This window comes from Cinclus cinclus, chromosome 1 (genome assembly GCF_963662255.1).
Source record: "Cinclus cinclus chromosome 1, bCinCin1.1, whole genome shotgun sequence".
Lineage (NCBI taxonomy): Eukaryota > Metazoa > Chordata > Aves > Passeriformes > Cinclidae > Cinclus > Cinclus cinclus.
The window spans coordinates 56995475-57017975 of NC_085046.1; the positions used below are offsets into that span (position 1 = coordinate 56995475).

The following is a 22501-nucleotide window of genomic DNA, read 5'->3' on the forward strand; positions in this document are numbered from 1 at the left end:
ATTGACTCTAAAAGCCTGAGGTGATTTTGCCCTTCAGCTGCTGCAAGAAAAGAAAAGGAATCTTGTTACCTATCTTTTATCTGGACCACAGTGTAGGTTGAGCTACTCGGTGTTTTTTCTTTTTTGGTAGGTTTTATTTGGTTTGGTTTGTGTTTTTTTTTTCTTTTTTTTTTGTGTTTGTTTGGGTATTTTTTGTTCTGTTTTTTTGTTTTCTTGTGGTGGGTTTGGGTTTTTTTTTGTGGTGGGGGGGTGGGTTCCTTTTTCTTCTTTGTTTCAACCATTTTAGTGGATTAAAATACCAGTTAATCTGTAAGATCTTACTTTATATGGCTGTGTCATTGGCACATCCAGCAGTTTCTGCTTACAACTGAAAAAAGCCTGAAACTTCTACAGGTTTTACCTGTTGCTGCCATGTAGAAGAGTGAGTTGGATATTTTTGTGCCTTGCATGTTGGCATAATGAGTATTCTTTTTTTTTTTCTTAATGTCATTTTTCGGTAGTGTATGGTACAAAGAGTCCAGCTCCTTTCTAAGGTCCTGCCTTTAAAGTTGATGATCAGTGATAGTAAATGTAGGCCTGAGCTGTGTGCGTGAAAAGATACAAACTTGAATGATCCTGGCTTTGTCATGTCACTTCTTGAAATAGGGAGCTGCACTTTTACATTGTCAGTGTTTTCACAGCTGTAAATGGCATGGAAGGGGCCTGAACCAAGAAGCACTGATGCTTTGCTTTCTGTCAGATACGCCAGGCTAGTTAATTCTGTGGAAGTTATGAAATTGCAGAGTTATTGTTTCAGTGAGATAGAGGGTTAACAGTTCACCAGTGAACTCTGCATCAGACAATGAAGGGACATAGCTGAAATATCCAGCAGGTTTGTTTTTAATTGAAGTAAAAACAAGGCTTTCATGGGAACTTTCATGGGAAGTTCCATTAAGATATACTTGTTTCTAACCTGGGAAGAGTTGTGAGTTTGTGTTTTTTCCTTCAGTTTACATGCCTGGCTGCCGGTGGCTTTTCACTCTGTTTAGCATTTTACACCTGTGAAAGTGGGGTGTGAAGTGCATCTGTGAGCATGGCAGTGGTCTTTCCCTCCTGCAGTGTATGCAGCTCTAAAAGTAATAGCAACAATCCAAGGCCTGGAACAGGGAAGAACCAAGCCTTGGTCCCTTTATTCAAGCAAGTGCTGTGGAAGAAGGAGTGGAATTTGCTGTGTAAATCCGTTAGATTAAGTCTTATGCATGTAGTTGAGATCATACTAGAGTGGGAGATTTTAAGCTATTTCAGAAGGGGTGCCACTCCCCTCCTTACTCCCAGACTCCTGGTATCTGGATTCCCGTAACTCCCCTGTATAGTCTGGTATCAAGAGAACAGACACAGAGGCATGAAAACAAGAAAGCATATGAGATAAGCTTGGGATTGTAATTCTGTTCCTGTGGGGAGTGCATTAATCTCTCATATTCAGAAGCAGAATCATCTCAACCTGCAGTGTAACTGGGAAATACCTGGGCAAGTTCATGTGCAGACATGAGATGCCTGTTGCACTTGAGATACTTTGTCAAATGCTGGTCTCTGGAGATTTGTCAAAGTTGTGTTTCTGGGGAGGCTCTAGTCATCTTCATATGTACGTCAATTTGACCAGCATACCTTGACCAATGTGGGTTTGTGCCAACTTTTCTGACTCTGCACCAGTATAAGGATGACTGTAATGTAGCTGATCTGGGAGATAAATACAGATTCAGATTTCTGTAGCTCTTCCACACAAAACAATTCTGCAGTATTTCCTTAAACTTCATTTCTGTGGCTGTTACGAATAAAGTTAAAGTCATGGTATAGTTAAAAGACAGTTTCTTTTAAAAGGCAGTTTTCTGTTTCCCTCATCCAGTTAAATGTTAACTATGTACAGTGTGTGCTATGTGATGAATTCAGATGGTTTATAGTCAGAGCTCTAACATGCAGATTTTCTTGTCTCAGACATATCTTTTAAGCACCTTGCACACTTCTCATTCAAGTAATAGCAGAACCAAGCTCTGCCATGAATTGAAGGGAAAACAATATTCATTTTAACTTGTTTTCAGTGACTTTTTACATTAGGAAGATTTGCTTATGGAAAAGATGCATTAGTGTGATCTTAACTTTTTGTAGGAATGGTATTGTTGCCTGAACTCCTTGGGTTCAGGTTCCTTTTTTCCCCCTTCTCTTATTCTTTGGAAACATATCAACTCAAGAGACAGTAATTGGAGATTGTTTCATCTGTGATTATCTTATTGGGTTTCAGTCCTGCCAATGTTGAGGTCAGTAGGACTATACAGATGAATTAAGCTATTCAGATGATAGCATTTGTAGTATTACAGTCTTCTGTCATGGAAAACAGTGTGTTTGAGTCTGGACCTATATGATGAGGTGTTGACTTTTTAATACAAATACAGAATAATTAAATGTAATCCCCATTAGAGCTTGACTTTTTTTTAAGCGTACCTCTCAAAAATGAGGTGAAACTGTTGCTGTATAAAGCTCTGAAGTAGTAGCGTCCACATTATTCCTCATCTAAGTGCAACTGTCTAACTGTATCCTATGGTATTTATGTCCAGCATAATTAACATACTATTGAACATATGAAATATTTCAGTCAGTTTAGGAACCTGTGACTGATGTTGTTTGCAGGCTATTAGAAAATAAAGGTTACCATTGTTTTGCTTATTTGTCTGTGTAGTGTGGACAAAGTCACACCTGAAAACTGTAGCTGCTCAGGTTTCATGGTTTAAACCCAGCCAGCAGCCAATCCCAATGCAGTTGTTCACTCACTCTCCAACCCCAAGGATTGGGGAGAGAATTGGAAGGGTTAAAGATGGAAAACTCATGGGTTGAGATGAAGACATGTTAAGAGAGAAGGCAAGAGCCCCATGCACAAAAGCAACGCAAAATAAGGAATTTATTTAATTCTTCCTGTGGGCAGTCAGATGTTCAGCCATCCCCAGGAGAACAGAGCCCCTCACATGTAATGGTCACTTAGGAAGACAAACACCATCACTCCAAATGTCCTCCCCTTCCTCCCCCCATTTTGTATACTCACCATGATGTCATGTGGTCTGGAATATCCCTTTGGTCCTTTTTGGTCACCTGTCCTGGCTGTGTCTCCTCCCAGCCTCCCATGCACTCCCAGCTTCCTTGCCAGTGTGGCAGTAGGAGAAGCAGAAAAGGCCTTGGCTCTGTGTAAGCCCTACTCAGTAGTAACAAAAATATCTCTGCATTATCAGTTCTGTGTTAAACGCAAATCCAAAACAGCCACATACCGGCCACTGTGGAGAACGTTAACTCTACCCTGGCCAAAACCAACACAACAAGGTAAGCCATGTGCTGCTCTGTGCTGCTAAACTTTCAACCCTAGTTGTGTCCTTTTCTCGTCCTGTGAACAGAAGGCACCTTAGTGCCTTCCCATCAAGTTTATATACACAGTGTAATATACCCGAGCTTTCTTTTCTCCAGGCTGTACAGTCCCAGCTGTCTGGGACTCAGCCCCTGCTCCTATAAAAGATGCTTCAGTCCTGGTGATGGTGTCTTTGTGACCTTGTGCTGGACTTGTTCAAGCAAATCCCTGTCTCTCTTGTACTGAAGAGTCCATAAGCAGGCACAGAGCTTCATATGTGGCCTCTAATGCTAAGCAGGGAGGAGGGATCTCCAGTGACCTCCCTTGACCTGCTGGCAACACTTTGTGATGCAAGCTGGTGTACTATTGCCACCTTTGGCATGGAGTTGTATTGTTGGCTCATGGTCGGCTCATTCTCCATGAGGTCCACCACGTCCTTCTCCAGAGGACTGTCTCCAGCTAATCAGCGCCCAATGTGTGCTAGTGCCACAGATTATTCCTTCTCAGTTGCAGGAGTTTGTATTTCTGCCTGTTGAACTTAAGATTCCTTTTGTCCCATTTTCCCACTTGAAAATAGCAGCACAACCACCTGGTTTGTCAATGACTCCTCACAGTTTTCTGTTGTCTGCAAAACTTGCTGATGAAACTCTATCCCATTATCAGTGTTGTTAATGAAGGATGTTGAAGGCTCTTGGTCCTAGTATCAGCCCTGGGCTATAATGCTATGACTTGCCTTCTAGTGGTCTTGGCTGCAGCTGATCACAAACCTCTGGGCCCAGATACTCAGCCAGTTTTTATAAGGTCTCACTTCCACTTATCTAAGCCTTGTTTTGTCAGTGTGTTTATGAGGATATTATATGGAAGACCGCTATGAAGTCCTTACTGAAGTCAAGATAAGGACCATCCACTGATCTTCCCATAACCATTAAGCTAGCTGGTTTACTGAAGAAAGTTGTCTCAGTGGATATGCATGATTCCCCCTTTATTCAAAATAACCCCTTTTTCTGCCATGTGTTTGGAAGTGGTTTCCAGGGTTAGTTGCTCCATCACCTTTCCAGAGACTGAGGTTAGGTTAACCAAGCCTGCAATTCCCTGGATTGTCCTTCATACCTTTCTTGGACGAATGAGTGATACTTGCTCCCTTCTTAAGAATCTCTCCCAGTCATTGAGACCTTTTAAAGATTATTGAGAGTGGTCTTGCAGGATATCAGCCAGCTCCCTGAGCTCTTGTGTGTTCAATCTCTCAGTTCCCAATGGACTCAGATATGTCCAGTTTGTTTTAATTCTCATTTGCTTAGTCCTCCTCCACTGAGGGTATGTTTTGATCCAGATTTTTCCTGTGGTCTCAGGGGCTTGAGGTTCCCAAAGGTCTGTTTTACTGATAAAGACTGATATGAAGAAAGTCGTGAGTACCTCAGTGTCATCTGTGTCCTTATCCATCAGGTCCCCTGCCCTGTTCAGCAAGTGGGCCCCACCCTGAGACCCTCCAGCTTGCTACCACCACCACCTCACTGTTCCTTCCACCTTTCTTAACCAGAAGGGACCCTTTCTCCCTGGAAGGGACTTCCTTCCCCCCACCCCAAGCAGTGACATGAGGGGGTATACAATAACTCCATGTCCTGGCCATGCCCCTACTATGTACTGCAAAAATTAATTCTGTTGTGGCTGGGACCAGGACACCCAATTTTCTACTGGTATTTTAAGTGCAAATGGTGCACTTGACTAGACATACCTGATTAGCACTGTGGACTGTGAAATGCAAAATATCTTGGAACAAACAGTCCGTTCTCGTCTTTAGGGCTAGAGAATGTGTTCTGAAGAACTGATCAAACAATTGAGTGTAGCAATTCTGTAATCTGTATTGCCTCTGCTATTTGACCTGCTGGATGTTTTTTTTCAGCAATCAACATAATTTTGTGAAATAATAACTACTGCTCAAACAAACAAAATCTCTTCCTTATAATCTTATTAAGAGAAAACCAGACCATTTTATGAACACTTTTTTTTTGGTACTAGGTTCATAAAAATGCATGTTGTTTTTAAATTTCCATTTACTTTGTTTTCTCTGCTGCAGAATCTCAAAGTTACACGGAAGCCATTAACCTCTCTATGGTGATGTCTGACAGCACCGTGGGCACTAACTCTTCTTTGCTGAGGGCCAACATGCAGACTGATCCCTCCTTTCAGCGCTGCTTTGCGTCTTCATGTACTGTTGCAAGTAGCAGTCCTATCCCAGGGACAGAAAGGTAGGAAAAGATTCTCCTGCATTATTGTTTAGTTCTCATAATGATAGTTCCCAGCCAATGTTATGTTTGCATCTTCATTGCAGACCATTTATGAAGCACTTTGAGGTAGGCTGTGACATTTAATGTTGATGTTGTCCTTCAGCTGGATTTTGATGCATACACACAGGTGTGACTTTTCTGTGAGCATTGAAGATAAATGGGAAGACAAAAATAAATAGAATTTTATAGCTCAGTGATGTTATTTGTGCTAACACAAGCTCATGTATTTTTATTTGTGCTTAACTGGCTTCTCTGATGTTTTACTTAAAGCTGTGTCAAGAAATTTCACATTGGAATAAGCTGTATATGAGAGAAAGGGAGCACTCTTCTCAGTGCAGATAATATGTTTTTAGTCAGTAAAATATCAGTAGATTTGCTTTGGTAGTGTATAGCTGATTCCCTTTCAACTGCTCAGCAGTCTTAGAAATTTTATTATTTTATAGTTGTATTGTGGTAAACATGTAAGGCTCTGGATAACAGCGTGAATAGTATAAAGGTACAAAGTAGTCCTTGTCTAGAGGAGCTTACAGCAAAAACTAAGAAATGACAAGAAACAGCAAACAAGCAAGGAGTCCCTAGTTACTGTTAGAATGTTCAGAAGACCATAACAATGCATTATCAGTTACTAGCTGTATGCTATATTTACTCAGTAGACAAGGTGGTACATTACAGCTGAAGAAGTTACCTTTTCTATCACTCTGCAAAAACATTCCTTTCTAGCTAATTATCCTATTCTCATTTTTGGCTATTTGGCTCCTTTTTCACAGTAAGTGTTTGGGAATACTTCTGGTTAAAGTGTCATAGTGTACTTCAAATATGTTGTTACCTATTTATCTCCTAATCTAGTTGCTTTCATTTTCAATCAGTTCTGAGACTGTGAAAGAATGTTTTGGTTTTGTGATTGTGAATGTGAACCGTAAGGTGGAGCAAAATACGTTGGTATTTGCTGCAGAGGAGGCAGTGTAGCAATTACAAATGGATATGTACTAAAGCTTACCAGGCAATTCAGTTGTTATCAACTTTACATTCCTACTTCAGACTTTATCTAGAAAATTTTGTTCCTTTCTAAATATTTTTTCTCTAATTTTTTTATTTCACATAGAAGATAGCTACAGCTCTAGAGTTTTTTTCTTGCTGCAATGTCTTCTTTAATTTGCTTACCTTCCATTTCTTTAATGGCCTTTCTAATTTGAGCTGTTTAAATCTACTGGCATTCATTTCCATAGGTCCCTTTTAATTAAAAATCCTTTATTTTTCGATCTATATCTATCTATCTATCTATCTATCTATCTATCTATCTATCTATCTATCTATATCTTATGTCAGCTTTTTCCCACTGCGTTTCCCAGTGAGTTTGTTCTCCCTGGGTTTGGTAATATTAGTAATATTTTCCAGCTACAGCCTAAGGGCATTTCATTTTTAGAAACAAGGAGACAACTTAAACTTCTTTCAGATGATTTCATAAGAAACTTAGTTTCTCTTGTTTGGAAGGACATTTTTTTATTTTTTACTTGGACAGGTAGAATTGCTACCCAGTAGAAAAATATAATGTTGAAATACTTAATTCTATAAATCAGAATTTTTCCATTATCAAATAAATTAACCACTGGATCTGCCTCCTTTTTTTTAAAAAAATATAAATTGTATTAAAATAGACCTGGTCTGGAAGTTATTCCTTGTGAACTGTGTTCTTACCATTATCATAGTTACTGATTTATTGTATGATGGTGTATAACCACCTCCTCAGCCCATTTTTTAAAATTTTTATTCTGGTGAGCATAAGACATTCTGCATGTAAGAATTGGTATGGCCGTGTGAGGTTTCTTCCATTAACCTCTACTTCTATGCAGCTTTGGCATAAGAAATTGTTGCTTGCTACTGCTATTTTTCAGGTAGCACTTTAGCTCATCAGGACCACTGTATGTGAAGCAATGCTGCAAACAACCTCACTAAACTGATCCATATTAAAACTAACCCTCTCAAACAGTGAGAAGTACTTTTAGCTGTCATTAATTTAATGGACTGGTTTACAGTGCAAACTCAGAAACTGTCCCATCAACAGGGCTGAGATAAGGGTGAGATAAGGCAGAACATAATGACCTATGCTGAAGAAGTTACTGGTCAGGGAAAGGCTGGAATCCCTTGGTCCAGCTGCATTACCTGGTCCAGCGTGTTTTCAAAGAGCACCCTGAGATTTTTGTCCTGGGTGTGATGTTTCATTGCTTTCAACGATCACTGAAGTATGGGTTGTACAGTAGCATCTTTAGGGAATGATTAGGCTGTTGTTTTATTTTTGTGTTCATTTTTTTTGGCTTTTTTTTTTTGACAGTTCTTCTGCAGCAGAATGTCCTTGGCTTGAAAGCAACTCTAATGCTTCCCTGTCGACCCAGTTTTCAATGGGAAATACCAGGCAGCCAGGAGGTTACCTCGTGCCCTCTGAATTTTCAAGTGCTGTGCAGGATGTCTCTCTCCTTTCTCATTTCCAAACTCCAGGACTGCAAGTTGTCACCCTGAGCAACCTGGAGAGTTCATCAGCAGAGCCACACCAAGAACATGATAGCAGCAGCAGTGGCCGTGCCTGCCTGAGCTACAGCATGGGTACCAGGGACAGGAGTTCCCCCCGAGAGGAGAGACAAGCTACTCGCATAGCCAATGCTGGCACGTCTAAAACCCCGAGCTCATCAGTGGCAAGTGCTGATGACAATGACTTTTTGACACAGAACTTTCTTACAGTGGCCCCTGGACACAACAACCAGAACAGTGCAGTTCCACATTACCATGAAGGGAACCTACATGCTCAACCACCTCTTCCAGAGAAGAAGAGGTCCTCTGAAGGGGAGCGTTCCTTTGCCTCTGTATCACCTTCTTCAAGTGGCTTCTCTAGTCCTCACAGTGGAAGCACAATCAGCATTCCCTTCCCAAATGTCCTCCCAGATTTCTCAAAAATGTTAAGCCCTTCCCCAGTGCCAGGTAGGTTCTGTATCAGAGAAATGCAAAATACATTAGATTTTATATGAGTTTATAAAAAGAATTTTGGGGGTTTTAAAAGTGGAAAGGGGAAAAAAAAGTAGTGGAATGAAAATGGCACAGAGGACTTAATTGTTTCCAGTTGAACTGTTGCCAGTTCACTGTCTTTGGATGCATTATTCAGAAAACAAGGCTTCAGATTACTTCCTGTGCTTCCTAGAAGTCAGCCATTAGACAGCCTACCTTTTCAGCTGTCAGACTACAATGGATCAGTGTTGAGTCCAATTTCTTTTAAAAAGGGCTTCTCTCTGCATCTTTGAGAGTTGTGCCAGGAAAAGTTAGAAATATATGTGTGTGTTTGTTGGGCTCTGTTGAAAAGTTTGTGTTTAATTCAGCTTTATAACTAAAAGTTTTTAATGCTTCATAGATTTTGCAAAATGAAACTTCAAACCTGCTTTCAGAATCTTAGTGTATGTTATTATATTTGCTGATTCTAAAACAGGTTAGTTTCTCTAAACTGTCCTAATAATGAGTTTTTTGAGTAATTGTGGTGATTGAAAGTTGGAAAGAAAAGTAGAAACGTTTCTGTATTTTAAAAAATTCTTGACTTTTTTCCCCTTTTATTTCACAGAAAACACAGCTGATAAACATGTGACCGTAAAATTTGTTCAGGACACATCCAAGTTCTGGTATAAGCCAGACATTTCAAGAGAACAAGGTATATCAGTTGATCCACATTCTGACTTATCCGTTTGTAAAAAAGCTAGTGTGAAGTATAGATTTTAGATTCATACCCAATCTCTAAAAGAAATACAAAACCTAGAACAGCCACAGACAGCCCCTCTTAGTTTCTTTTGTTGAAAGGCTGAATTTGAATGTGGAGGACAGTTAAACAGTCCTGGAAAATACTCAGTCAAACAAATTATTAGCCAAACTGAACTAACGATGAAGTAATATAGATCTACCTGTGGTAGCTGCTGCAAATGCTTTTTGTTGTGAAGCTTCAGATTTTCAAATGACAGATATGCATGAAACAATACCAAGAAACTGTCTGCTCTCTGAAACCTTTTGAGTGTAAGTGTGCTGTTCTGACATGATCTCAGAATAATTCATTAGCTAGGTCACCACAAAAGCATCCTCACCCACCAATCATTTTGTAGCCAGAATTTCAATGTCAAGTGACATACATTATTTCTTAAAGGTCACTGCCATGGAACAACATCTTTATGATGTATGATACAGATACAGTACTTTTATATGTAGATGCATTATTCAGTGATCTGAAGAAAGCTTTTATTACCTGTGTGAAAATGGATACTTCTGAGCACCTGGAGTACTGCATTGGGATACAGGAAAGCCATAGACACACCTGTTGGAGTGAGTACAGAGGAGGGCCACCAAGTTGATCAGAATGATGGAGCACCTTTCCTATCAGGAAAGGCTGGAAGAATTGAGACTGTTCAGTCTGGAGAAGGGAAAGCTTCGGAGTGACCTAATTGCTGCCTTCCAGTACATGAGGGGAGCCTACAAGAAACATGGGAGAGGGACTTTTTAGAAGAACTTGTAGTGACAGGACAAGGTGAAATGGTTTCAAACTGAAAGTAGGTTTAGATTAAATATTAGAAAAAAATTCTTTACTGTGAAGATGTTGAGGCACTGGACCAGACTGCCCAGAGCAGCTGAAGATGCCCAACATCCATGGAAGTGTTTAAGACCAGGTTGGGTGTGGCTCTGGCCTAATGTCCGTTCATGGCAGGAGCATTGAAGGTAGATGATCTTAAAGGTTCATTCCAATCCAGGCCATTCTTCCATGATTCTGTGAACTTAAACGCTGTCCCTGCAACTGTATGTACATAGGTGTGCTGGGTGCTTGTTACAATCCACTAATCATAGAGGAGCAAAGAGCTCTCTGTGGATTGCGGATAGAAACTTCAGGTTGGAATATTCTGTGAAATGAGACTAAAACCAAGCAAGGTTAAAGTTGATACCAAAAAACTGATGTATTTTATTTAACAATAAATGAGAAAGAAAGAAATAGAAAAAGAGGTTGTCAGGGGATAAGAAGAGTGACAGGAACAGATTATGTAGAAATACATCATCCCTTGGTGGGTCCCAAGATTAATAGAAGTTGGACCAGGTAGGAATATCCAGGTACCTCCCCTGAAGGGGGACAGGTTTGATATTGTACCTCGGAAGGCTCTGGATCAGTTGCATTAGTTTGTATGATGTGTAGTGCTGTGGTGCAAGGTGTCAAGAATGAGTCTGGGAACTGCTTTGGGGATCTTTGATAGATTATGACACTTCCTCAGCTGCCCCTTGTGTATGTCCTGTGGATGTGGCTTTCCCAGGCTGGGGGGTTTGAAAGCTGAGCCAGTTTGTGCAGTGGAGGGTGGATATTCACTGCCTCTGACCAGAGGTCATGTCATATACTCAAAACTCTCCTCCTCCCTGCTTGGCTGGGGAGAAGTCTGTTCAAAACTGGCTGCAGATAAGCCTGTGGGCTATGGCCTCCACCCCAAAGCCAAGCTAGGGATGATTTTCAGGACATCTGCTGAGTTTGGCCCTCCTGTGAATGCGTCCTTCTCCCCCAGCCTTATCCATTTCTTCTCAAATCTGAGATGATTGAAAAACAGTGTCACTTCTGTCTTGTCTCCAGTTCTCTCAGATTAACTCACAGTTCAGGGTTTCTGGCAGGAGTCCCATTCAGGATGGGGATGGGCTTTGGTGGTACAGCTTTGTTGCTGCAGCTTCATTTCACACTTTTGCCATAATGGGCAAAAGGCTTTTGTAACAGTGTTTCAGCCATGAAACTGTAACATTTCAGTCTCTGACAGCACTTTCCAGAAGCAATTGGTCTGATTGTGCTTGTGTTTATACAGTAATAGTCAACTGTAGTGAATTGTGATTAATGAGATAAGGCAGGATTTTAAACTGGGATTTTTAAAAATGTGGTTGTCAAAGAGGAAGAATTACTAACTAGTTCTGCATTGAGAAGGATGTTCATACTGAACCAAAATAGTGTGAACTTCAGCTATTGGCAAATGATGAATTACTGTATGTCTAGTTATTAGGTTCTCAGATGGTGAGGATGTTGTTGTGTAGTGGTAAATATGATGCCAGGGAAATAAAGATTATAGAAAACAACATTCATTCATTTTTGGATGGTACCTTGCTGGCCCTTTTGCTCCAGTCCCCTTCACCTTATCTACTTACCACCCATAATGAGAACTGAGTCTTTAAATGTGCAGAAGAATACCTGACCTGATGTGTGTCCAGAAAGGGAAGTAGATCTAAAGTAATTTTAAACCTAACTAATTTAAACAATGAAACAATAGTCTTCTCAACCTTTCAATAAGCCTCTTTTTATCCTTGATGTAAAATTTCTTTTAAAAAGTGTTTTAAGGTGCTGTTGCTGAGAAGAGGAAAATTTGTTCTTCTTTCCTTGTGTTTAATAGACTGCTCCTGTGACAAATTATTACTGAATCCCTTTGTATTTAGAGGTGTTATGTACTGCTTAATTGATTCATCCTTATCCTCTCAAAACAAGACATGCTGTTGTGATAAAAGGTTCTTTCCTTTGCCATCTGACAGATGAAGAGAATAGAATGCATACACGTTTGCTTTACTTACTTTGATAGAAGAGATAATTATGTCTGCATTTTTCTGATTTTTTTTTACTTTCCCTTTTTTATGAAAATAACTTTTGCTTTGTGAACATTGCTCAGGCCTTGCAAAATATGCCTTTGTGCCCCATGTGCATAATATCCTTGTTCTGTGAGAGCATTCAATTAAGGAGTCCATCATCAAATTTTGGGGTTTTTCTAGGGTTTCTCTGAAGGCGTGCTGGTGGTTGGAAATTCTAGAAACAAAGTATACTGGTATACACAAGTATTTCTGGAAAGTTTATGGGGGAGGACAGAAAGCAGAGTACAAAGATTTTATTAAGATCAATCATTAGATTAACTTCTGTCTGTTTTCAAAGTAAGTTTTAAAATTTTGGGCTACTAGATTTCGAAGTCTGCAACTGACTTGTGAAAAGGAGCAGCAATTTCCCTGCGTTTTCTCTTGGAGAGGACTTCATATTACACTTTCAGAAGAGATCCCAAAATACGGATTGAAAATATTTCAAAGTCGAAGAGCAAAATACACCCTTACATTCCTTCCTTTGCTTTAAAACTCCTAAGGCAGTAAGGTGGCTTTGCAGGCACAAAAACTTGTTGGTGGATGAAAGCTAATCTGTTCTGCCTGTTGAGGCTGAATAGGAAGTGAAAAACAGTGTTGTCTAGTCAGTGTGGGAATTACAGAGAGCTATGCAGTCTTTTAACAAATTGACAAAATCTAAGCAGAAGTAGACTTGCTCTTGGACTGGTTGTAGGAATTCTGGTGGGACCTGAGCACTCAGTTTAAAAAATCAGTACAACTCAGGGTCTGTACTTCAGGCTTCTTTTGAAATAAGTATCTGTGAGATTTGGACAAGGTCCCCTGGATATGCTTGATTGTATGTTGTTGTACAGCAGTGAGGATAGAGAAGATCTTACTTCTTCTGGTGTCCTATTCATTATACATTTGCACTTCTGTACTTTTTGAGTGTGTGCATTGTTCTTGAATTTCTCATTGTTTCTCTCTCTTTGCTGGAATCCCTTGCAGCCATTGCTGTTCTCAAGGAAAAAGAACCTGGGTCTTTCATTGTTCGAGACAGTCATTCTTTCCGGGGAGCCTATGGCCTAGCAATGAAAGTTGCCACACCACCTCCTTCTGTGCTGCAGTTAAAGAAAGGTACTTCTATATGTTATTAAACAAGCTATATGTAGTTGGTAGTCCTTATTGGTGGGTAGCAATCTCCTGGAATCTTCCCCTCTTCTGATAAGTGCAACTGGAATTGCAGGCTACATTTGATGTGTTGTTAAATGAGACTGGATATGATACCTGCTGTACTATATGGTTTCACCATGGCTTGTGTTGTGGCTGTGCATGTGTTGTACCTCGCCAACCTAATAAAAAAATCAGTGTCATGTCAACAATTGGTCTTCCCTAGCGATCAGAAGTCTGCATTTGATTTACAGTTTACAATATAAAGTTTTCACTTGGCTGGAGGGCTGAATATCTTTGATCCCAAAGTTTCATTTTGAGACAGTTATAGTTCAGATATAAATCTGAAGAGATTACTAAGGATACTTGTTTAAAAGAAGTGGTGATTTATATACTTACTCTGTCAGCTCCAGTTCCTCCATATATAACTCGTGCCTGATGGTTGTGAAAAATAAAATGAGAAGAACATGCAGAAATCATTAATTGGTATGTGGAAACTCAGCAGCTGATGTATGTAGTGTTCTTGGTTCTGTTTGTGCTACTGCAAGGCTAGTGGAGTGGTTGTTACTGCTGCTGTTTTTCTTTTACAAAGCTTATTATGTTTCATTGGTACTTAGTAACTGATGAGGTAAGCAACTAAGATTACAGGAAAGCATTTATTCTTAGTGCTGTTTTTATGGAAGCATGGTTTTGGATGTTTTGGTTTTTTGTTTGGCTTCTGGTTTGGATTTGCTTACACTGAGGCAAGGTTAGCAGTTTATTACAGTAACAGTTTGATTGTGTTTTAATCTGGTGTCTTGAAACAATTTTTAGTAACAACTTGTCTTGTAGTGCTTTTTGTTGCCAATAAAAACATCAGCAGAACCACTCCAATGACTTAATGAACTCAACATAGGTGTACTGGGGTGGTGATAGCAAGAACTTGGAGGCAAATTGAAAGTGGTTTGTAGGTGGTTTTAGTAGTCTTAAAATCCTTGGTGAAGTCCAGGAAGACATGAAAGCATAACTACCAGCCTTTAAGCCACAGTTTATGTTAGTAGTAGTAAGACTGTAGCATTCTTCCACTTCTCATTTCATGATACTTAGTTTTTTTGGTTTCCACTGTTAAATCCCAATAGGCACAGATTGGTTCAGATTCTTGTAGCATTTCTTGTTCCAGGCTTCCCTTTCCCACATACCTTGTAGTAATTTATTTTTAATTTGGTGAGAACATAACAGCAAACAGTAAGCCGTTTGAAAAAGAGATCAATGCAATATTTGCTTGTGTAGATGTTTCTGCTGTCCATATTAATGCATTCATCTGTACTGGCCTGAAAGTCAAACCTTGAGGTATTACCTGATAGATCAAAGGGAGCACATGTGTTTGTAGCTCTTTTGATGAGGTTTGAATGGTTTGATAACTTTGTCCTATTGCTATGAAATAACCTTTGGAGTTTAGGAGAAGGATTTGTTTTGTAGTCAGGTATGAAATACTGTGAATCCATCTTTAAATAAATATTTAAGTTGTCTTAATTATATATCTACGTATATATGTTTATGTTTAAAATAATGCTAAATCTTGAGGGAATTTTTAGATGTCTCTTAGACTTTGAATCTCCTATTTTCATCCAACTCTACAATTTTGGTTTGTCTGAGATTCCTGAGACTGAGACTGTCTTACAATCTAGTGAAACCTTAGTGCTTCATGTAAATGTTTGTTTTCAGGAGCAGAGACTTAGCATAAAACTTCAGACATTTGGAAACGTAAAAATTCACTGAGAAAATTGCCATCACTACCTTTGTGTAGCTAAATCTATTATTTTCATCTGGAGAACTTTGGTGAACAGAAATATCACTGGAAATTGGAATATTTTTTCATACTTCCGTGTCACTTTAGATACAAGTTCTTTAATGGGCAAGTGCATCAAAATTTCTAACCATTCATTTTCCAAATTTCTGTTCCTGTCTGTTCCTGGGACCATATTTGTTCCTGTTTCTGTTCTATTCCTGGGACCATATTAGGACATTTTTCAACACCAGTGTATATTTGGATGTCAGTCACTTAGGAATATAAACCCATTTCCTCTGGCTGTCTAAAGTGAGATGTTTGCTTATTTGCTTTTTACAAAATGGCCTTTTAAATACATCTCGTAGCTTGCAGAGTCGATCTAATTGTATTCTTTGCATTTTGTATGTAAAACATATGGTGGTAGTGTGGAAAAACTGCTTCGTAAAGATCTCATTTGTGAGACTTGTCCGTTAATTGCTTCTTTTCATGAGCTTTCTTTTTCAACGCAGTTGGAGATTTGTCAAATGAACTTGTAAGGCATTTTCTGATTGAATGTACTCAGAAGGGGGTACGCTTGAAAGGATGCCCAAATGAACCATATTTTGGTAAGTACTGTGCATCACGGGGACAGAGAAAATGGAAACAGTTGGCATTTGCCAGTGCTGACTTGGATGGAATACAAATGAGAGACTACTTTCTTTGAGTGCTGATGACTTCTGTAGGAACCCATCCCAAGGTTCCAGGAGCCTTTTACACATTTACCATAAGCAGATGTGCAGGGCACTCTAGCACAGATGCACATGACCACACTTCAAACAGTGCAACTTGTCTACCACTATCAGTGTTGCTGCAGAAAGCTGAGCTAAATCACTCTTAACCATCCTAATTGATTCAAGACCTTTTGTCCTGTGTTATATTTGTGCTGCATATAAAAATGACTAAAAATGGCTAAAAATGGTGGCTAAAAATGACTCCAGAGTGAGATATTTACAAAGCACATTATGCTATGTCAGTCTACCTAATGTAATGTGCTGGAAGTGCAATACCTGTAATGACAAATAGCCAAAGACCTACCTAGCTGTTCACTCATTTGCTTTCCACTCATTTGGGGTAGGAGAGGAAAGTAGGAAGGGAAAGCTTAGGGGTTGAGATAACAAGGAGGTGCTAACCAGTTACAGGGCAAAAGAAATTCAGCTCACAGGAAATTATTTTAATGTTTTTCCAATTAATATCAATACTCAGGTAGTTAGATGTTGAGGAATACATTCAGTGAATGTAGCTGGGTTTGCAAGCTGAAAGTGGAAACTGCAGATTGATCTGTGGGTGTCCCAGGCAAGAGATGTGACCTGCTGACCCTTAGCATAACAAAGGAGCCAGTGACCTGTGTAGCCATGTGACAAGACACTCAAGAGACAAAGCAGCAGCCAACCCGACTTTCCTACCTTAGACTCTCCTAGGAGGCACCCAGTTTGAGCTGTTATTTTGTTATTAAGTTGTTGCACCAAAATTTAATTATTTTAAGGATCTGGAAGTCTGAGACTCTGCTAAAGGAAACCTGGGGTTGAGCTTGTGAGGAAACCTCCAGTTTTAAGTGTGGGGTGTGTAGCTGTGAAGGAGCTTTGAGTACCAGCTCAGGTGGTACAAGAGTGACTGCCAGAATGGCTCCTAGATGGTCAGACAGAAAAGTTTCCTTTACATGACTAACAAAGACAAATATTAAGTAACGCTTTTACTTCTCCTTTTTCAAGCTCAGTTTCACTGCTTCCTCCCAGACTCTTCACACCCACTGCGGTGGATGTTAGGGCTTATGGTCATTACAGAACAGTTCCTCTGCTGCTTCATCCCTCTCTCAGTTTTTCCTTCCTGGGATGTGGGCTTTCCCCATAGGCTGCCATCCTGTAGGAAAAGAATCTGTTTCAGCATATACACTCGACCACAGAAGATGTCCCATCTGTTCCAGTGTGAGGTCCTCCAGAGGCTACAGGGTAGGGGATGGCAACTTGGATACCCAGAGCATCTCCTTCTCCTCCTCTATCCATGGCATTCCGTCTGCTGTGTTTCAACAACCTTTTTCCATAGATGCCCTGCAGTGGGTCTGCTGGAATAGGCTGTGTTTGGCATGAAAAGCCCCTGAACTCAACCCAGAGGTCATCCTGCAGCCTTCCCACCCCCAGTTACAGGCCTTGTTACATACGCCAAATACACCTGTGAAAGGGTCATCTGCCATAAAATTAACAGATGTGAAATTAAAATCGTATTTAAAATGAAGGTGGATTGAAGTTTATCAGTATTTGGCATGAGATTATCTTAAATGAGAATTTGTAGTCCATTCCTACCTCAATCTCGAAGTACCTGTTTAGGCATGTCTATAGCCATACTAGTCATTTAGTTTGAACATCTAGTCTTTCCATGTGTATAGCCTGTGCACAGCTGCATTTGAAAACAAACTACAGTGAGAGGTGAACCCCACAGAAATACCTTGAGAGCAGGTCAGAGATGCAGTTTAATAAAAAATATTACAGTAAATGCATTGATACAGAAAAACTAGCTTAAACTCACAAAGTACAACCTCATACTCTGTTGGTCGGGATGGTGTTCACAGTCTGATTAATCAGTGGTTGCAGTCTGGTTGAAGTAATGATTGCAGTCTTGTTGAAAGCTGTGGTCCTGTGAAAGGTCTGGTCCTCCTCTGGGTCTGTTGAGCAATGGTTGTGGTGCCCCAAGTCCTCAAAACCCCAGATGATATACAGTCAGGTTCACGTGGTACCTCCTTCAGGGTGGGGAGTTTCACAATGGAATTATGTCATACTCTTGAGTCGCTGCAGACATCCATTCTTGCTCGGGCTACTGAGTCCATGATGGCCCCTGAGCAGAGATGACCCCTTCAGGATGGGTGTAGTTACTATGGCTGAATTAATTGTGAAGACCAGGAAACATTGCCTTGCAGGGTTTACCTCTTTTCCCTTATCTAAAACCCAGCCTGCAGTCTGAAGGGTTGGGTTTGACCAGGGCAGCTGTTGAAAATGACCCATGGTTAACATCACGTCAAGAATTGTGTAGATGGGAGTAGAATACATAGCTTGATTACACCACACGTTGTAACCCAGGACACAGCCTCAAAACTGCTTCACAAAGTAGGTGAACAGGCACTGTTGCACATGTTTATGGGTAAGATCGTGATGGACTAATAGTATCAGTCTTTGCATTTCTGTAAGACCCTTGTAAAACTGGGTCACCTTTCCATTTCAAAGAAATTTTCGATGGACTGTAAAGATGAGGTTGATTTTGGTTGTACTGGGATTTTTCTCCAGCACATGGTTATGTTTGCTGCTTGTTAGTAAATGGGATTGAAGGATGGCTTTTTGTACAAACAGATTGATGAATACTGTGTCTTCCTCTTGCTCCTTATAGTCTCGCATGCTAGTATCAAAGATAACTAATGTTGAATTACTTCAGTTAAGCCAAGACCAAATTGCAAGAGTGACTTTGAATAGAAAAGAAGAATCATTTAATAGAGAATGCTCCATTCATCACTGCTACATCGAATGGAAGAGGTTTTACCTGGACTATCTTTTGTACTTTCAGAAGTACAAAAGAGAAGTGTGTGTAGAGAACACTAGATGATGAAGACTAGGTCACTGAGAAGTAGAACTTGCTTGTTTTTTTACTTCATCATGTAGCACAAGCAACCTCTTACGCTCTTACCACCTTCATAAGAATTTACTACAATAAATGCAACAGAAGTTAAGAGAATTGAAAGGAATTTACTGACTTCTGTTACGTTAGTGATTTTGTTGTTTTTGTGTTTTCTTCATTTGAAGCACAGACATTTAGGTTAGGATCTAAGCCGTGTATTTAAGAGGGAGAAAGAAAAAAAATAATTGTGATTAATGAGTTTGAGAAGATCTTGGCTTAGGTCCCAAGAGGTTTTTAAAGGGAAGCAGAGGGGGCCCTTAGTCTATAAAATACTTGAGAGCAAACATTACTTGCATGTTCTTGTTGTCTACCAAGTTAACTGTGTGTGTCTTGTTACTTTTCTGACCACAGGGAGTTTGACAGCTCTAGTGTATCAGCATTCCATCACTCCACTGGCATTGCCCTGCAAGCTCCTCATCCCAGACAGAGGTATGCTTGTTGAAGTTCAGAAGAGATATTGCCAGCCAAGTTTTGCTTCAAAGTGTCAGTGCCTGAAGGCAGATGAATGTGTCACAAGTTGAGATTAAGCAAAAAATGTACCGAAGAGGAAGCTGTATTGTTGTCTTCAGTATTGGTGATGACTCTTATCCAAAGTGTGATTGTGAGCATACTGATACTGTGATATTCCAGTCATAAACATATTCATCATGGAAATCCATGCAGTAATTTACCATGTGGGAAGACAAATGTACTTCTTAGTCTTGACATTATGCCAGTGTATGGTTAAGTTTAACCACTCATTCCGGTCTGGATAGCAAAAGGACAAGTAGATAAAGAGTAGATGGTGTCCTCAGTGTGACACTGGCAGGAAGAGTGCAGCAACTTGCAAAGTTTCAAATATTATTCAAGTAAATTATCAAAAAGCCTATGTTGCTTCATGGGATTACGATTCTAATATTGTTTATACTGATTTCATAAACCACTCTTAAGACAAAACCAAAATGCTCATGCTTGTCCAGTAATTCAGTTGTTTGATATTCTCCCACATGAAGTTAACACAGCACATTATTGAAATACTAAATGTTCTTTTAGTTTGTGACTTTAAAGGGTTTTTTGAATCATTTAAACTTTTGTTACAGACCATATGTTAATGTACAAACATGGCATTTGATTTATGCGAATACATCATTGAAACCATTTTAGCTCAAAAATATGCTGTGGTAGATGTGACAAGATCTCATGCATTTATATGGCAAAACAGTGTGGAAAACTTACTCTGTTATTCTAGAAGTGCAGGACTGGAACATTTACCTTGTTTTGAATAAACATACCACAGTGAAATTGTATTTTGGATTTATTTTTTAATCCAAGTTGATCATGCATTTTAAGATGATGTTCTGTAGTTAATGGCAGGATACAGTGCTCGGCGTATTTAAAATGTTTGGATAACTGTAACTCTAAGCCATATGAATAGTGTCACAAACTCTTATTATGGCTCTCTTCCTCATGTGATTATATTCAAAGACTGCATGCCTCATGCTAAATGCAGCAGTAAGTGAGATCTTTTTACATGCATTTATGTACCTGAAATAACATGTTGGTGGACAGTTTTCTTACTGCTTATAACAGTCAACTGGGAGGCAAACATTCCACTGCTGTCTTAATGGTTTAGATTTTTTTTCAACTTAAAAAGAAGCATCCTCTGAATCAAAATATAATTAATTGATTTCATCATGGTAATGGTAGCACAAAGTCTTTCTGTATAAATTAGTGTAAATTATACAAATCAAATGAGATAATTAAAATCACACTATCCAAGATATTTTCAGGTGGTAGTGAGGGAATATAGCTATAAGTATTGTCTTAATATGTCATCATGTGAGTCCCTCCAGCATATGCCTGCGTTATGTCTTCTATTGTCAGGAAATAAAGGTTAAACATCGCACTTGCAGTGCTCGAGGCAAAAAATACTGATACAGCACAAACCTACGTAAATGATTGTAATTGCAGATAAAAGGTGGTTTCATGTTTCTGGCAAAGAGTTTTCCAGTAGGTGAGGTCACAGTTAAAAGTGTTAAGGTTATACATGACTGGACTTTGATTTGTTGATTTAAGTCCATACATGACATAGACAGTGTTTTCTGTTTGCAGATCCCTTGGAGGAGATAGCAGAAACTTCTCCACAAACTGCTGCAAACTCAGCTGCGGAGCTTCTCAAACAGGGTGCAGGTCTGTTGAACTTTTATCCTTGTATTTGACTGTTACCTAAGTTGGTATCTTACAGGTTGGGAGAAGCTGAAGTTTACACTAGATTAAATGATACGTAAAGGTAGCAGTTAAATTTATTGTGCTGGGTAGAAGTGTAAAGGGCACTGTGAGGATAAGTACCAGGTTTTTTCTGTTTTCTGTACCCAGCTCCTACATTGTACAACCCTGTGTTTGGTTTCCAGTCATGTGTCTCATGAGAACATGGGGTATATGTAGGATACTTCAAGAACTTTTTATTCAGGACATTGCTTTCATAACCAATGAACTTTAAGGGGGTATTTTTGACCTGTGGTTGCAGAGGTTCAAGAACTATGTGTGAGGTCTGCAAAAGCCAGCTAAGAAGGTGTTGAGTTAGGGTAAAGTTTTCATCATTGCAGTTAACTCATATCACTGCAAAATACTTACTATTGCATCAGTCTGAAAAAAATATATTAAAGAACAGTTCTCTGTACTTTTGGTGCTGCATGTCATTAGGAAATGTCATATGTCGTTTCCGCTGGATGCTTTTATGGATTCTTGTGCACAGTGCAGCACCCATTCTGCCAAGTTGAATTGTGTTACTGCCAGCATTTTTGATGTGACAGAAGAACCATGACCTGGGTATCTCCAATTGATGTGATGCTGTGCACTGTTACCATCTGCGTGGCTCTCAAACTGGGGTGTTTGTAACCCCTGTGTAGTGGTGTGCTCTGCTGCTTCTTTGCTTTTTTAGTGTGCAGCTGACCCAGAGAGCTAGTTAAACAGCCTGGCTGGAAAAGTGTGGTGGTGTCCTAACTCACCATACTGGGCAACACTCTCAGTACACCTGCAGAATCTTAAAGTTGTCCTTAGTAGAAATGTGACCAACTGTGTTATTCTGCTGTACAGTGGGTGTGTCCAGGGGATCCTGCCCATGTCCTCCCATGGTCCCTGGTTTTCAGGTTGCTATGCATTCTCCCCAGAAGCCACCCAATTACTGCTGTTAGAGCACCAGAATACACTACATTTGTCACTTTCTTTTGAGTTTAGCCTACCACTGGATCCACAAGTGAGTGTTGTGGCAAAGCATGCATTTCTAAGAATGCTGGCTCATTGCCCTCACACATTTTAGAGCACTTCTGAAGGGGCTGTTGGCAAGCTGACCAGCTCTGGAGAGAGTATTGCTCCTTGCTTGTGCAGCAATCTGCTTTGACTTTAAAATTTGAAGCACCATTTAGAGTGCTGTAATTGAGCAGGCATGCGTGGCTGAGGCAATGGCAAACCTTTTTGAGGCTGTGCTGCGAGTAAGCATGTGTTGGCTCACTGGTCGTGTTTGTTGCAGCCAACAGGGAAAGAAATTAATATTTGTAGAACTTTACTTCTTAGAAAAGCCATCAAAAGGGGCATATATTTTCTTCCAAGAAATAATTGGTTTCTCCTTACTCA

The 22501-nt window shown here is 39.8% G+C and overlaps 1 protein-coding gene across 1 annotated transcript in view; it reads left to right on the forward strand.

Moving 5' to 3' along the window:
- Nucleotides 1-22501, forward strand: part of TNS3 (tensin 3) — a 104121-nt gene that overhangs the window by 76525 nt on the left and 5095 nt on the right. Inside the window, exons 16-22 of the mRNA XM_062498303.1 lie at nt 5439-5610; nt 7979-8619; nt 9248-9334; nt 13264-13392; nt 15703-15798; nt 19241-19318; nt 20981-21058. Coding sequence (XP_062354287.1) covers nt 5439-5610; nt 7979-8619; nt 9248-9334; nt 13264-13392; nt 15703-15798; nt 19241-19318; nt 20981-21058 — 1281 coding nt within the window. The remainder of the gene's footprint in view (nt 1-5438; nt 5611-7978; nt 8620-9247; nt 9335-13263; nt 13393-15702; nt 15799-19240; nt 19319-20980; nt 21059-22501) is intronic.